General features: G+C 43.5%; 1 protein-coding gene across 2 annotated transcripts in view; it reads right to left on the reverse strand.

Annotated features, from left to right (window-relative positions):
• Nucleotides 1–12,855: 12,855 nt before the first annotated feature.
• Nucleotides 12,856–18,122, reverse strand: part of LOC106590611 (semaphorin-5A) — a 334,049-nt gene continuing 328,782 nt past the window's right edge. Inside the window, exons 22-23 of one of the 2 annotated variants that reach the window (XR_014383102.1) lie at nucleotides 16,591–16,817; nucleotides 14,163–14,276 (exon numbers count right to left, since the gene is read on the reverse strand). Coding sequence is in view for 1 of the 2 variants with exons in the window: in XM_082970801.1 (XP_082826927.1) it covers nucleotides 14,157–14,276 (120 nt within the window). In the remaining variant the exon portion in view is untranslated. Of the gene's footprint in view, nucleotides 14,277–16,590; nucleotides 16,818–18,122 lie in introns of both variants that reach the window. The other variant, XM_082970801.1, reaches the window with a different exon arrangement.

Raw genomic sequence — 18,122 nt, forward strand, 5'->3', positions numbered from 1 at the left:
CCGGCTGGATCTTTAATGACAACAATGGCTGTCACATCTCCCCTCTATAACTTTGGCCTTTCTGCTCTAGGGCTCCATTCAATCCGTAGCGGAGAAGACCTGTGCTACAGCGTGATAGAAATGTAAAGGCAATGTTGCCACTTTCTCAGAGACCTCATTCAAGGTAAACGGTGCATACATCGGCTCAATCCAAATTGACCTTTACATTTCAATCTCGCTACAGCGCAGATCTCCAGCCCTATGGTTTGAATCGAGCCCTCCGTTGTTGTTGAATCTTTTGTTGGTGTCATTCCAAACAATTCAAAACAGATTGGTAACCAGGCTACCTTTATATGCTCTTAGAATCAGACCTCCAAGTTACTTTAGATATATTTACATGATTTCTATTTCATTTTCTTCTCCTGTTGTACAGTACTTCCTGAGGCGCCAACAGGATGTTGTTGATCAATATCTCATCACAAAGCTCATTAGAGAAGGGCATGGAATTAATGGGACGGTTAAATGAGGAAGCACTGCCAATATCTGGCCTAAACGCTCTGCAACATTATAAGAACAAGCCTTGATAGAGGAGAAAATTGTGTGTTATGAAATTCAACTCTACTGTATATTTGATCAACTTTACGGTAATATATGGGTCGCATACTGAATCCTAACAGGGGACAATTAATAGGAATTACTTCAATCTTCTGTAATGTTCTCATTTACAAATCATCAACAACTGCATATGGTAGCCAATCAAATGCACAAGAGGTCGGGGGGCGTTCTGTAAAATAAACAAAACCTGTACTTTACTTATAAGTTTTCACAATCACTTAACTGGGACATTAATAGTGCTGCGTTCAATCCTACTGTTCTGAGTGTAATGATTACTTTTCTGTAGTGTGATGATTACTTTTCTGTTAGCGTGACGATCACTTTTCTTTAGTGTGACGATTTCTTTTGCCGTCACTTTACTTTCATTAATCTGATGACTGCTATTTATTTAATCCACTAACTATGTTTAATTGTTACCCGATTAAATTAATTATGTAACAATTAACTTATTCTAAATTTGGGGCACCACGGAAGAGGTTGTTTAAAGAGTTACCATCTTGAATTAAACTCTAAAAGGTACATACAGTTGGTCGGAAGTTTACATACACTTAGGTTGGAGTCATTAAAACTCATTTTTCAACCACTCCACAAATTTCTTGTGAACAAACTTTAGTTTGGCAAGTCGGTTAGGACATCTACTTTGTGCATGACACAAGTAATTTGTCCAACTATTGTTAACAGACAGATTATTTCACTGTATCACAATTCCAGTGGGTCAGAAGTTTACATACACTAAGTTGACTGTGCCTTTAAACAGCTTGGAAAATTCCAGGAAATTATGTCATGGATTTAGAAGCTTCTGATTGACATCATTTGAGTCAATTGGAGGTGTACCTGTGGATGTATTTCAAGGCCTACCTTCAAACTCAGTGCCTCTTTTCTTAACATCATGGGAAAATCAAAAGAAATCAGCCAAGACCTCAGAAAAATAATTGTAGACCTCCACAAGTCTGGTTCATCCTTGGAAGCAATTTCCAAACTCCTGAAGGTATCACGTTCATCTGTACAAACAATAGTACGCAAGGATAAACACCATTGGAACACGCAGCCATCATACTACTCAGGAAGGAGACATGTTCTGTCTCCTAGAGATGAACGTCCTTTGGTGCGAAAAGTGCAAATCAATCCCAGAACAACAGCAAAGGACCTTGTGAAGATGCTGGAGGAAACAGGTACAAAAGTATCTAGATCCACAGTAAAACAAGTCCTATATCGACATAACCTGAAAGGCCGCTCAGCAACGATGAAGCCACTGCTCCAAAACCGCCATAAAAAAGCCAGACTACGGTTTGCAATTGCACATGGGGACAAAGATCGTACTTTTTTGAGAAATGTCCTCTGGTCTGATGAAACAAAAATAGAACTGTTTGGCCATAATGGCCATAGTTATGTTTGGAGGAAAAAGGGTGAGGCTTGCAAGCCAAAGAACACCGTCCCAACCATGAAGAACGGGGCTGGCAGTATCATGTTGTGGGGGATCTTTGTTGCAGGAGGGACTGGTGCATTTCACAAAATATATGGCATCACGTGGAAGTAAAAATAATGTGGATATATTGAAGCAACATCTCAAGACATCAGTCAGGAAGTTAAAGCTTGGTTGCAAATGGGTCTTCCAAATGGACAATGACCCCAAGCATACTTCCAAAGTTGTGGAAAAATGGCTTATGGACAACAAAGTCAAGGTATTGGAGTGGTCATCACAAACCCTGACCTCAATCCTATAGAGAATTTGTGGGCAGAACTGAAAAAGCGTGTGCGAGCAAGGAGGCCTACAAACCTGACTCAGTTACACCAGCTCTGTCAGGAGGAATGTGCCAAAATTCACCCAACTTATTGTGGGAAGTTTGTGGAAGGCTACCCGAAACGTTTGAGCCAAGTTAAACAATTGAAAGGCAATGCTACCAAATACTAATTGAGTGTATGTAAACTTCTGACCTACTGTGAATGAAAGAAATAAAAGCTGAAATAAATAATTCTCTACTATTATTCTGACATTTCACATTCTTAAAATGAAGTGGTGATCCTAACTGACCTAACACAGGAAATGTTTACTAGGATTAAATGTCAGGAATTGTGAAAAACTGAGTTTAAATGTATTTAGCTAAGGTGTATGTAAACTTCTGACTTCAACTGTATCTATTACATCGATAAACAGTTATCTTATTAATCATTACCTCTTATCATATTATCATTCTGAACAGTCGTAACCTCATGCATCTGCAAAATCCCCAGCCTTACTCATGATTCAGTACTACACAAATTGATTTAATTATATATTTACTAGCTAACTAGATGAGATAACAGGAGAACATAAACACTTAATACATGAGAAAACGGTCCATAGCGGACTGTTTAAAATATGGCGGCTTGTTAGACAGAAAATGAAGAGGGGTGGCGAAGAGAGAGAGGGATAGAAAAAGGCACACTTATAGTTGATACATTTCAGAACTATTCTCACATTAATCATATACTTTGCACACGAACCGCTGCCCGTTTGAAGTAAGAAATCATGAATGTATTTACGTGTGAGTGTTGTTCGCCGTTTATCTCTGTCGGAACCAGCCCTACTTAGGAAGGTTGTTGGCCTTTCAGCTGCAAACCTGTACTGCTCTGATTGTCCGACAGGGGTCTCCCCTTTCCCGTCTTCTACGGTTGTTCACTCTGGAAGATAGCTAGCCAGCCGTGTCGATAGGTTCCCATTGGTGATGAGCATAGCGTAATTTTCTGTAGCGTAATGATGACTTTTCTGTAGCGTAAGGATTGCAGAGTTAAACAGATGCCTCATTGTTACCATCATCTCTGTCTGCATCTTTCTCTTGTTTAAGGTAATCCATTTTCTTATGAGCACCAATCCCTGTAGTGTTTTATTACCTGCTGTGAGTGCTGCCATTAATCACCCAGACAAACCATGTATCAGAGAGAAGGACTATTCTCTATGGTACCAACTGAAAATACTGCCTCTATAACCAAAAATAAGTTAATTCATATTCCTAAATGGAAGCTTTTATTTCTGCATGATGGGCCTTCAACAAGCGTGTTCCTCTGTCACACACACAAAAACACAAATAGAAGTGTGTGCACACAGCGTCACAGCATATTATGTGTTATGTATCCCTTAATATAAACTGGTTTGTTCGAGCCCTGAATGCTGATTGGCTGACTGCCATGGTTTATATCAGAACATGTACCATGGGTATGTCGAAAACATTTATTTTTACTGCTTCAATTATGTTGGTAACCAGTTTATAATAGCAGTAAGGCACCTCGGGAGTTTGTTGTATATGGCCAATATACCACAGCTAAGGGCTGTATCCAGGCACTCCGCGTTACATTGTGCATAAGGACATTCCTTAGCCGTGGAGTATCAAATCCAATTTTTTATTTGTCACATACACATGGTTAGCAGATGTTAATGCGAGTGTAGCGAAATGCTTGTGTATTGGCCATATACCACACCTCCTCATCATTTATTGCTTAAATAAGAGGTGGGTTCAGTAGTTCAGTAGAGTGTTCAGTAGTGTGTAAGTGAGAAACAACACTTCACCTCTAGATTGGAGTGACTGTGCACGTGCCATGGGTAGTTCTTTGTTCCATTGACATGACTCTTCACCTGTAGGGCTGAAACCAGACCTCATCTGGAATCACAGATGATGTCATCTCATTCTAGAACTTTACAGGACCTCTCCCACACACAGAGGAGAATGGGACCAAAGACAAATATACATCACACGATAACACTATATTTTCCAGGTGCTCTCAAACACACACAATACAGCTACATTTGACATTATCTTTTAACCTTGTCAGCATTGATAATGGTCACAGAAAAGGAGGGGTATATTACAACATCACCTTGGTAATATAAACACCTTTCCCTGAGGTAACGTCCACCATGCTATAAAATATGTAATGTCAATCACAACAAATTTATATGGCTTAAGCTTTAGGTAGAGGGAGGTGTACAAGCATCTCAGTTAAACAAAAATATAGTTAAGTATTCATTTTCTAAAAACTAGAAAGGGTAACTTTCCAGAAGAAAGATTGTGTTACTAGTTTTAGCTGTTCAAATGAATTTTTATGGTAGTGGAAGAGTTTAAATGTTGAAATTGTTAGTGTTGAAAACTTGAGGCTAGTATAATAGTAGTGACTGTATTTGTAGTAGTGGGATAGTAGCCTTTAAACTGTTAGGAAAAGTACCTGGACATGAAGCTACAGTAAGGTTAGAGTTGAGGCTAGGGTCAGGGTTGAACCGGGTTTGGGTTGAGGCTAGGGTCAGGGTTGAACCGGGTTAGGGTTGAGGCTAGGGTCAGGGTTGAACCGGGTTAGGGTTGAGGCTAGAGTCAGGGTTGAACCGGGTGAGGGGTGAGGCTAGGGTCAGGGTTGAACCGGGTTTGGGTTGAAGCTAGTGATAGGGTTGAGCCGGGGTGTGGACATGAAGCCAGGGTTAGGGTTGAGGCTAGGGTCAGGGTTGAACCGGGTTTGGGTTGAGGCTAGGGTCAGGGTTGAACTGGGTTAGGGGTGAGGCTAGGGTCAGGGTTGAACCGGGTTAGGGTTGAGCCGGGGTGTGGACATGAAGCCAGGGTTAGGGTTAGGGTTGAGGTTGAGGCTAGGTCTACTGTATGCCTGGTAGGGATGCAACAGTACAGTGGGCCCCCGGTTCGATATGTATCAGTTTGTGGGCCACGGTAACGGTACGGTTTTGGTGTCTTTATATTTCAGAAAAGTATGCACTTGTATGACTCTCATACAGGGAACGAGTCTGCAACACGTAGCTCTTCATCTCCCAGACCAGCACATAGTGAACCGTCACAGTGAGGTAGCTTCCAGTACATAGTGAACCGTCACAGTGAGGTAGCTTCCAGTACATAGTGAACCGTCACAGTGAGGTAGCTTCCAGTACATAGTGAACCGTCACAGTGAGGTAGCTTCCAGTACATAGTGAACCGTCACAGTGAGGTAGCTTCTAGTACATAGTGAACCGTCACAGTGAGGTAGCTTCCAGTACATAGTGAACCGTCACAGTGAGGTACCTTCCAGTACATAGTGAACCGTCACAGTGAGGTAGCTTCCAGTACATAGTGAACCGTCACAGTGGGTAGCTTCCAGTACATAGTGAACCGTCACAGTGAGGTAGCTTCCAGTACATAGTGAACCGTCACAGTGAGGTAGCTTCCAGTACATAGTGAACCGTCACAGTGAGGTAGCTTCCAGTACATAGTGAACCGTCACAGTGAGGTAGCTTCCAGTACATAGTGAACCGTCACAGTGAGGTAGCTTCCAGTACATAGTGAACCGTCACAGTGAGGTAGCTTCCAGTACATAGTGAACCGTCACAGTGAGGTAGCTTCCAGTACATAGTGAACCGTCACAGTGAGGTAGCTTCCAGTACATAGTGAACCGTCACAGTGAGGTAGCTTCCAGTACATAGTGAACCCTCACAGTGAGGTAGCTTCCAATACATAGTGAACCCTCACAGTGAGGTAGCTTCCAGTACATAGTGAACCCTCACAGTGAGGTAGCCTCCAGTACATAGTGAACCGTCACAGTGAGGTAGCTTCCAGTACATAGTGAACTGTCACAGTGAGGTAGCTTCCAGTACATAGTGAACTGTCACAGTGAGGTAGCTTTGAATTGCTCTGGAGGTCCAACTTTCAGCGGAGAGAGCTAGGTAGGGTAATTGTGTCAATTTCTTTTCAGTTTTCATAGAGTTTGGGAATTACTTCGCTGCTGAAATGTGTGCGGGAGGGGACATTGTAACGCGGTAAAAAGAAATTCATCATGTGATAATTTCGAGTCAGTAACCACCGAATAGGGCTGAAAATCTTTGGCTATGAATACTCCCACTGCTTTCGTTATTTCTTTATATGTTTTTCTGAAATTGTCGCAAATTGTTGTTGGAAGGCAGCAGCGAGAGATTGTTGTGTTTTTGCTAACTAGTGGACTCTCTTTGCTCCAGCTCCACCTGCAAGGGATACGGCTGAGTGATGGCGACGTAAATGACACACGTTAGAAGTGTTTCCACTCGAGTAGCCGACAGTGGCAAAGCAATGCTTACAGACTGTAATTTGTTTGTTTACGGTCTTCTTACCCTCATCATCATATTGAACGCTGAATCCAAAATGTTCCCACACAGCGGTGCTTCTACAAATTTGCTTCTCTCTGTCTCGCTACCGCTCGCCATTGTCACATTGGAGCTGAGGGAATATTTCTTTTTAGTTTCCCCTCTCTTCATGGGGCCCCTTTAGGGAGGTTTCCTACTGAGATGTCATTGCAAATCGTACATTGGTTGTTTAAGGGAAGGGGGGGTTGCGGTCACTGCGGTTGACACATTTTGAGACATTGCTGTCTCAAAATGAACCGGCCACAAGCTGTGCGTCTGGTTCTTTGGATCTGAATGTACAACGTGCGTGTAGTCTACAGCGAAAAAAAAAAAGTATGTTTTGGAAATTACAGGAAAATGCCAGGTATACCATAATTCCGAGGTTGACGTGTGCGTAATGAACCGGACGGGGGCATACCGAACAGTTCCATAACATACTGTGTACCGTTGCATTCCCAATGCCTGGTCATAAGCCAACATGGTGTCATTCATCAGCCGAAGGAAGTATCCACAGCTGATCATGTCAATCAAGAAAGAGAGTGTGTATCTTATCTTCTCCATGTCCACTGAGCAGATAGTTGGATGCACATCAATGTCCCTGTAAACCCTCCTCAAAAGGCTTATTCAGACTCAGAAATGTGCTGTCGTTATGCCACGGATATAGAACACATCTGTTGTGATCCATGTGTCCCTGCTCAGACACTGAGAGGCTGAATAAGGGGAATATCAATGAGGGGAATAAGCCCAGTGCAGCTGGCTTTGATGAACCGAATCAGAACCTATTTGTGGAAAATCTGGCAGAGAGGGGAGAGGGAGAGGGAGGAAAGGACAGGGAGGGAGAGAGAGATTATACTCTACCTTATTGTCCGGAGGTCTTCCTATAAAGGTGAACAAGGGAGGAGAGAGGATAGAATAGAAAGAAAAGAGGGAGTTACTTAGAGGGCTCCCATTGAAGGTCAAAGGAACTTGGACCCCAGTCGCATCCGCCATCTTGGCAGGGGACATCAGTACTAGCTTTCAATGAGCTGAATGAGCTGGGTTTTCTAAGGCGAGGTATTGTACCTGAAGGTGTCAATAGATTTTGACTGGAGGGTGTTACAAGGGAACTGGCATCCGCTCTGCATCCTGTGCCTTCCTGCAGCTGCACTCTGGGACTGTCGAGGCACCTGGAGGACTAGATGTCTTGGGTCGACGTCTATAGTGGCATCTATCCTATCCTCCAACTGGCATGGACTTTTGTGGTAGTATCTGTCAATCCCATCCTTCGGTTGGCACGGACGTCTATGATATCTCTCTATCCTCCAATTGGCACGGACGTCTATGGTGCTGATCAACCCTCCAGCTGCCGTAGAACGTCTATGGTGATATCTATTTCCCCAGTTGGCAGAGAGAACCCATTAAGACCCAGCCAGGGCCCTGTTTATCTGCCCTCCCAGATCTCCCTTAGCTCTGTTGGCAGACCAGACCATGCCTGCTTCTCGCTATACAGTAGGACAGAGAGGAAGTGGGATTGATCACTGGGGGATAGAGGGCTTTCAATGGTCACAGGAAACTAGACCACAGTCATATCCGTCATCTTGGTAAGGGACATTGGTAACAGCTGTCAGTGGGGGTGAATGGGTTGACACATTCTCTCACCACCCCTTTCTCTCCCTTGTCACCCCTTCTCTCCCTCTATCTCTCATCACCCCTTATCTCCCTCATCACTCCCTTCACTCCCTCTCTCTCATCACCCCTTCTCTCTCTCTCATCACCCTTCTCTCCCTCTTTCTCTTGTCGTGACGTTGTATTAGTTAATGTGACGACTGTTGCTCATCGAATGATGCCACTCTTATAGGTCAGAATATAATGATGTAATTACGTGTTGGTCTCAGATGGGAAGCTCCGTGTCACGTCCTGAGCAGTAAAGGGGTTATTTGTTATTGTAGTTTGGTCAGGACGTGGCAGGGGGTGTTTGTTTAGTGTTTTGGGGTTTGTTGGGCTATGTTATTATGTAAGAGGGGTGTTTGTTTAGAGTGTTCCGGGGTTTTTGGTCTATGTTCTAGGTTAGTGTTTTTCTATGTTCAGTCTAGTTTTTCTACTTCTATGTTTAGGGTTTGTTGATTGACCTTCAGTTGGAGGCAGCTGTTCCTCGTTGCCTCTGATTGAAGGTCCTATGTATAGGGGTGTTTGTGCTATGGGGGTTTGTGGGTAGTTGTCTCCTGTTTTGTGTCTGTGCACCTGACAGGACTGTTAAGTGTCGTTCGTTGTTTTGTATACGTGATTTGTTTGTTTTTCCTTCTTTTGATTTAATAAAGAAGATGAGGTATACACGTTCCCGCTGCACCTTTGTCCAATCCTTACAACGCCCGTTACACTCCGCGTGGGTCGTTTAGGCTTCTCAATGACGCACTTCTCCGGCGCAACTCTCTGGTTGTCCTCACGATGTCAGTGTCCTTTTGGCTTAGTGGTCTGATTCCTCGCCCTTGCTCTGGAAGGGGTCTTTTGAGGACAGACAGCTCTGTAGCTCAGAGCTTACAGCGTAGGAATGAAACAGTGTAGATATCACGATTCGATGGAGAGTGGAGGCTAGGTGGTTCGGCTTGAATTCACCCGCTTAGACACAGCTACTCATCCGTAGCTTGGGTAGAAAAATATTTATTTTTCTTCAACCTTGTGTTGACTTTTTAGACCTTGGCTGCAGCTCGGGTCACTTAGTCTGATATGTTACTTCTTAACTCACATGTCTTATACCCTCGGGTCAGAAGTGGGTGTAACCGCCTTTAGGGCAATTCTCTGGGCGTACCAAGTTAAGATGAAAGGTCTAGATTTTACTAAAATCCAATTTTAGACAACTAACTTCACATTTCATCTTTACCAAAACATTGTCTTTGATTTGGACATTTTCCACACAGCGTACAATGTATAAACATCAAGCGTATACTAGGAAAACTCTTAAAGTTACAATGTTTTCGTAATAACGTCATCTATTAATCTTTAATAACAAAACAAAAATGACATACATTTTCATATTCCATCTATCGTCATGACCACCATTGTGGCTGACGGAAACCATTGTTCCAAAGTCCTTTTATTGCATGTTTAATGTTCTGAGGCTGGTTCTCCATAGTGAGAGGACAATGGAATTTTGTCTATTGCCTAAGATTTACCATGGGCGTGAGGGGTCATAAAACCCCCACATCTTCATACCCCTAGATCTCTCCTCCTCTGTTGGGGGTGAGAGATAATCTGTAGGGTTGTGGTCTCCTGTAACCTGACCTGATCAGGACAGTCATGACACTCTCATCAACCCCCTTTCTCTACCTTTCACCCTCTGTGACCCAATCAGCTGTAGCATGACTGAACCCAGGAGATATTGTCCGGAGGCCCGTTTAAACAGTTGGTCTATGGGATAACGGAAACCAGTATACACACAAAACAGTCAGTACAGTAGGTCTATTTCATGACATAACCTGGCCTTCATCAGTATTCAGCACCATCGTAGCTTGAGAGCGTCCTAAAATCAAGTGTTTGTCAAACCCCTCACCCTCTTACGTTCAGATGAATTACTAGGTTAATCAGTAGGGTCTAATGTTGTCACTGTGTCACGTTGGTAGCAGCTATACATAAGCCGTGTAATTGAGGATTTATAGAAAAAATGTGACCACTTCATGTTTAAATATTCATAGCTCTCCTCAGTGGGGAGAAGCACAGTCTAATGTTGCCATGCCCACTGTGTCTGTTTCAGATGCAAAAGAACATCCCTCTAATCCGACTCTAATTCTGTCTCATATGATTCTCAGGCTATCTGCATGCTGTCTCACTAATGTCAGAGAGAGAGAGAGCGAGAAGGAGAGAGAGAGAGACAGAGGGAGAGAGAGATGTCTGGGAGGGCTCTTGTAGACTCTGGTGGACATGTGGCTGACGTGGTCTGGATGCTGAGATGGGATGCAGTCAGCGGGGGGGGGTGTGTGTGTGTGTGTGTGTGTGTGTGTGTGTGTGTGTGTGTGTGTGTGTGTGTGTGTGTGTGTGTGTGTGTGTGTGTGTGTGTGTAGGGGGGGGGGGGGGGGGGTCTAGAGAGAGATTAGCCTGTTTTCTCTCCAGGTTGACTGCTGTGGGCATCACCCAAATGGTTACTGGAACTCTAACCCTGCCCTGAGAATCCATCTGACAGGGATCAACATCTGAGTTTCTTTTCCACTATAATGCAGCCTCAGAAGGCTCCTACACTTTATGAGTGCCCATACCCAGTGCCTTTCTGCCTGACATCTACTCACATCAAGTTTCCAACCAGACAATCACTCAGGTCAACTATTGCAACTTTAGAACCAACCCTTTTGTTGCTACTCAGAGGGGATCGTAACTTTGAAGTGGAACATTTATTATAGCATAGTCATGTTAGAATGAATGGGCCTGTGTCTTCTGAGGAGGTTCCGGATTGTTCTGATGTAAATGTGAATGAGAGAGGAGAACTCCTTATGGAGGAGTAGGGCTAAATCGAACATCCATGCTCTGTCAGTCTACAACAGGAACAATGTAACTCACTCGCTCTGTTTGTAACTCACAGGCCTCGTGCAAACATGCACATAAGGTATACCGGAAGAGGTGTGTAATCCATCTAACAGAATACCCTCTAGTGTATTTGGGGCGGCAGGTAGCCTAGTGGTTAGAACGTTGGGCCAGTAACTGAAAGGTCGCTGGATCGAATCCCTGAGCTGACAAGGTAAAAAATCTGTCGATCTGCCCGTGAACAAAACAGTTGCCTGGTAGTCCGTCATTGTAAATAATAACTTGTTCTTAACTGACTTGCCTAGTTAAATAAAGGTTACACATGTAGTATTGGGAACGTGGGAGGGACAGATATAGAGGGGAAGGTATTTATTGGTAAACTTCTTTGTCTGGTCCTGTGTATAATAAGGCACACTATGAGGCCAAGTCCTGACCTGTAAACTTCTCTCTGAGTGAGACTGAGACTAATGTCAGTGTGGGTCCACAGGGCTAATGTCAGTGTGGGTCCACAGGGCTAATGTCAGTGTGGGTGCACAGGGCTAATGTCAGTGCGGGACCACAGGGCTAATGTCAGTGCGGGACCACAGGGCTAATGTCAGTGCGGGTCCACAGGGCTAATGTCAGTGTGGGTCCACAGGGCTAATGTCAGTGTGGGTCCACAGGGCTAATGTCAGTGTGGGTCCACAGGGCTAATGTCAGTGTGGGTCCACAGGGCTAATGTCAGTGTGGTCCACAGGGCTAATGTCAGTGTGGTCCCCAGGGCTAATGTCAGTGTGGGTAAGTCATCCATTGTCCCCAGGGCTAATGTCAGTGTGGGTCCCCAGGGCTAATGTCAGTGTAGGTAAGTCATCCATTGTCCCCAGGGCTAATGTCAGTGTGGGTCCTCAGTGGTGTCAGAGGCTGACCTTGGGAATGCCACGTGTCTGACTGACTATGTGCCACATAGTTCAAACTGTCCAAGAGCCAAGAGAGTAGGCAGGCTATTGTGAGATGGAATCGCTGAGGAAAGCTCTATCAGTGTTATTTGACCAATGTGAATAGCCATAGCTCATTACAACATTCTCTCTGCATCCCACACGTGGATTAAAGTGTGTGTAGCTGTAGCGTCAAGAGAAACCATGACGACTGTACAACTCAAACACACCCTCACACACTGCCCCCATACAACCTCGAAGCCATCCTCCAGACTCCCAAAAAGTACAGCAGGAGTTGTGTAGGGCCCCGAGATGCCCAGCTCCATCTTTCTCTGAGGTAAAGTGGAGTCAAGGTAAACTGAGATTGATTCTCCCGGGTCAGAATCGATTTTTGGCTGGATCAGCACTCTCACGGCCCACTGACGGAGATGATTAATAACACACATACACATTTCATTACCCTTTGCACACAGATGGCCCGTCAGGTTTAAGGTTGATGGAGGATAACACTGCTGTGCTTCGCCACGTCATATACTGTAGACCAATTAGACCTAACCACCCACTCTCTGCATCCTTCACATATCCTTCCATCGCTGCTGATGCCATTCATCACTATAGACCTGTTAATGATTCTTGCAAAGGCTAAAAGAGTATTACCGTGGTCTTGATTGATTCACATAGCTCTGCCAACAGTAAGTACTGTTCTTCGATGTTAGAGTGTGGTTTGGTTAGTTGGTGTAGACATTGACAACCCTGAGGTATACGAAGCGTTTTTTATTCATTTATCCACAATAAAACAAGCAAACGTTTTAAAAAAAAATAGTTACAATTGAAAACATTGAAGAAATCAACGTACTGAATATGAATGTACATCTTTAAACAAAAGAGAGATGTTTCACCTTGAAAAGTACCACATATTTAAATAATATTAACAAGTATGATGACAGTTTGAACATGATCTACTTATATATTCCCGGGCAATTTTTTCTTCTCAATTTCCATTACTTCTTTGCCGTAACAAAGAAAATGATTGATTTTAATACTGACATTGAGTAAATGGACCTATAAAGACACAGAGAAATATGCTTACAAATGAGCTTACTGTACATCAACAAAAAGCAAGAAAGATTATACACTGATATCTCAACCACTGCTACACCAACGTCAGCCCCGTAAGAGAAAGAAACATGGACACATCTCTAAAATATCTACATCCTGATAGATGGCTGTCTTTATTTGAATAACCAGCCCCCTCTTTAAACAAAAGGGCTAGTATTTTAGTTACTCAACGGTAGACGGTATAGAACAAGATCGGTTTAACAAAAGTCTACAATAATGCAGAGTTGTAATTGGTTTAAATCCACAACGACCTGGGGTAGCTATTGAGTGACAGCTAATCTGGGTACGCTAAGCACTTGACTATTATAGTTGGATCAAATTCATCAAGCATAACTAACGCCACCCCTTTGGGGTCCTCTGTAGGACACTAGCACAGTGGACAGTGAGTGGCCTGCCTGCCTGCCTGCAAGGCCCCAAGCCCTGGACTGCTACCAACCATGCAAAACTGAACAGAGTGACAGATAAAATCATGCAAAGCAGTTGGATTGTTTTCTTCCCCCGGAACCGACACAGTTTTGGAACCAGAGAGTTGACAGGATATCACAGCAGGGTCCTTCCCATTCAGAAAGGTCTTCGAGTTTCCTTTTTCTTCTCTCCTTTCCTCCAATAAAAATCGAAATTCCAGTTGTTTCCATGTTCGTGGGAATCAAGTCAAGATCTTGTTGTTGTTGATTTTTTTAATTTCCAAACTAGAACTTTCCCGGGTGAACCCCAGCCGAGCACTTGAGGAGAAGTGGGCCTGTCCCTTCGATGACATCGCCGTGTGGCTGTAATTTGATTGGATGGCAGCTGCCAATGGGTCCCAGAGCGGGAGGGTCCCACATAAAATGTCATAGATTTCATTATGAAGTGGAAAAATATAGGACATTGTCATAACGAGTGGTGTGGGTTTGTTGTCTGCACAAGGGTGTGTATCCCCGATGCTGTAGCCCAACAAAGGGTTAATAGTCATCATAAGTGTTGAGGTCAGTGAAGTATGAATTGGTGTAAGTCTTCCCGGCTAACTGGGGGTTGAAGTACTTATTTCTTTCCTCCAGAATCAGGTTGTTCTTATTGGAAACCTGTGAAGGACAGAGAGAGAATGAAGAATAGAAAGAGAAAGAGGGAGAGGAAGAGGAAGAGGAAAAGAGGGAGGGGATGAGGAAGAGGAAGACGATGAGGAAGAGGGAGAGGAAGAGTATGAGGAAGATGATGATGAAGAGGAAAAGAGGATGAGGAAGAGGATGAGACATAGAGAGAGAGAGGAGAGAGAGAGAGTCAGTGTCAACTGTATTGAAACGCCATGGTATAATTAAACAATAAGGCCCGAGGGGGTGTGGTACATGGCCAATATACCACGGCTAAGGGCTGTTCTTAGGCACAACGCAAAGCGGCCACATACCACAAACCCCAGAGCTGCCTTATTGCTATTATAAACTGGTAACCAACGTAATTAGAACAGTAAAAATACATGTTTGTCATACCTGTGGTATACGGTCTGATATACCACGGCTGTCAGCCAGTCAGCATTTTGGGCTCGAACCACCCAGTTTATTATGATGATTCAGTCTAAATGGCTAATGAAAGCTGAAGCTAAAGGGAATGTATCCAACAGGAAAATAATCCTTGGAGCAACAACATAACAATCAGCTGGAGGTCACTGCATGAATGAAGCATAACATCTCAAAGAACAATGACAATAACAACAGGCTGGCAACAATGATAACCACTGAGGAAGTACAGTGTGTTATGGTGAGAAACCATAGTCTACTGATCTCATCTCTAATGTCTCCACATCAGCCTGTGAGCGATTAATCGAGTCAGGAAATAAGGGAGCGTCACAGCGTATCTCTGTTCTGCCCTTCTCTATGGTTCTGTGAAGATCCCATACGGTTCTGTGAGTTCAGAACTCTGAGCTCAGTACAACCTCAGCAGGTTGTTTAAATGATGTGCGTCCCTCTGTCTCATCAACTTGGCTATGAAGTGTAAGGCTGTGACGATACAAACTCTTTGGTCCTTTAAAAATCTGCTGTATGTGAAATGTTGTGTGCTATAGCTTGGAAAAGAAATACATGTGACTCGAGGTGAAAATATAATGATGTTTCTTTCCAACATTAGGGCTGTTTTCCTAAAGAAGTTAGATCCGCTTTGTGTTTTGTTTAAATGCCAAGCTAGTAACGAGTATCGCGATACTGGTATCATCCCGGTCCTAGATAAGTCTATTCTGAAAGTCCCTGGAGGCGGAATAATTCAGCAGTTGATGATGCTGCGTCTTGTTCTTGATTGATGGATCCGTATATGAATTCACGGGAGATGTGAACGATGAGCACATATAATATTACTCTGTCCCCATTACATTTACATGACTTGCATTGAGTGACCGACAAACATAACTCAATGTCCAAATAATGTGTTATTAGTTGAGTCTAAAAACTCAATTTCCATGTCTAAAATGGAATAAACTACCCATTTTTTGTTCACCTTTATTTCTTAAAAGTCTAAATCAGTCTAAAACTGTAATATCTAATATCTCTTAGTGGCCCCATGGCTGTTTTTAGTGCAGTCCAACAAAAGATGTTGAACAGTTGGGTGGCATTAGAGATAGAGAGAGAAATCAGACAGCTACGGAGAAAATGAAATGAGTTTACAACAAGTTCTCTTTCTCCATGGTAACCATCACATTAGAAATCCAAATAAGACAGGGAATAAGACAGGGAATGAAAGGGGAAGACAGAAAATAGAAAAACAAACATATACAAATGAAAGGTGTCAGAACATGGTGGACGTTTCAGAACGGAAAAAGATGAGTGGAAAATACACTGCCTTCTCAAAAGTCTATGGGTAATCCAATGGCAGGGGTGGACAACTCCAGTTCTATGGAGCCACAATGTCTGCTGGTTTTCATTATTTCCTTGCATATCCAGACCTGGGAGACCAGCTGATCCAGACCTGGGAGACCAGCTGATCCAGACCTGGGAGACCAGCTGATCCAGGCCTGGGAGACCAGCTGATCCAGGCCTGGGAGACCAGCTCGATCCAGGCCTGGGAGACCAGCTGATCCAGGCCTGGGAGACCAGCTGATCCAGGCCTGGGAGACCAGCTGATCCAGACCTGGGAGACCAGGTGAGCGTACTCTCGGATCAATCAACCAATTGATCAACATGAATGGATCAATTAAAAGCCTGAACAAAGTGAAGCGCGATAGACGAGAGATGAGCTATCCCTAAAAGCACCAAAGCTACAGACTGACTGACTGACTAAGTGCCAGAGAGAGAGGAGAAAACCAGCAGACATTACGGCTCTCGAGGACCGCAGTTGCCTTCCCCTGGCCCTATGGGATGAGTATGAAAGAATGGGATTTCTGAGCAATGACAGAGAAACTGAGTCTACCCCGACCTGACGCACACAGGAAGCACCACCAGAAGTGGGGGCACGGTGGAGAGGAAGAGGAAGTGGAAGGAGGTTGTTGATAGGCTAGGAGGTGGGTCAAGAGGCGGGGTGTTGTAGAGGTCAGTAGAAAGTTAGTAGAAAATCTCCAAGCCACGCATGGACACACCCATGTTAGTAGACAGAGGCTGGCACATGCCGGGGTCGTCCAGGGTCAAGAGTACAGACACATCGGGCTGCGGGAGGAGAGGAACGGGCAAGAGTCATCCTTACTGGATCTACAATGGATGACTAAGTTCTACTGTACCCAGGGGACCACATGGTCATCCTATGCCCTCTATAAGGTAGAACACACTACTGTGTCATTCAAAATGACAATCTTTCAGCTAAACTCACTGTCTTTGTCTCAATGGCACTCATCTTTCAGAGCTCACCTAAATGATGAAGATGTTATTTTAATCAAACAAAGAACAAAGCTTTAGGAATTATAGTACCAGGTGTTCATCTTTCTCCTACATTACAAAATAAAATGACAGAATCACTCATTGCACTTTTTTAAACATGTATATTCAAAAGTACAACCCAGCTATTAAACAAGAGTAAAGACTGAGGCAGAATTCTCCTTAGAAAATAAAGACTGAGTTTTTCACTGAGCCAAATAAGCATTGTCCATATAAATTTTCCTCTATTCATAGCTGCAAACTGGATTCCACTCACACACCAGACTCTAATTACATGATAGATGGACACTTCTCAAATCTTTATTCTGCTATGAAAACTGCATTCCAAGACATTAGTTCTGCGCCAGAGAATCCATTCACTTTAGACAGTGTGTCTGTTCAGTCATTAATAGAAGATGGATACTCTTCTGAAAGTTAGCTCTCTGTCCACACTCGCTAGACTTTCTCAATACGCTAACTCGCTAGACTAACTCAATAGGTTAACTCGCTAGGCTAACATATTAGGCTAACTCGCTAGACTAACTCAATACGCTAACTCGCTAGACTAACTCAATACGCTAACTCGCTAGACTAACTCAATACGCTAACTCGCTAGACTAACTCAATACGCTAACTCGCTAGACTAACTCAATACGCTAACTCGTATAAAATAATGGCTCAACTTTGTAACCTATTGACTTTCCAAACTAAGCCTTGTGTCAACAGAAATCTGGTCAGAGAAAATATAACTAACTAATATTATTGATGTATTATTTATTTAAATCAGGAGGTTCCTACTGTTATTAAACATGAAGACCTGGAACCTATTCACCCCGATTTAGTCACCTAAGCTATGTACATTGTGATTTTGTTAGTAACTTATGAGAAAGCAGTGTACATCTAAATGTCTATAGACAAAGAACAGTGCAGTCACACAGAGTAGATGCAGGACCACCCACACACAAGTACAGAAGAGCTACAATACTATAGACCATCCCAGGGGTTTACAGTACTATAGACCATCCCAGGGGTTTACAGTAATATAGACCATTCCAGGGGTTTACAATACTATAGACCATCCCAGGGGTTTACAGTACTATA

Source organism: Salmo salar, chromosome 29, assembly GCF_965601325.2.
Source record: "Salmo salar chromosome 29, fSalSal1, whole genome shotgun sequence".
In the NCBI taxonomy this organism is placed as follows: domain Eukaryota; kingdom Metazoa; phylum Chordata; class Actinopteri; order Salmoniformes; family Salmonidae; genus Salmo; species Salmo salar.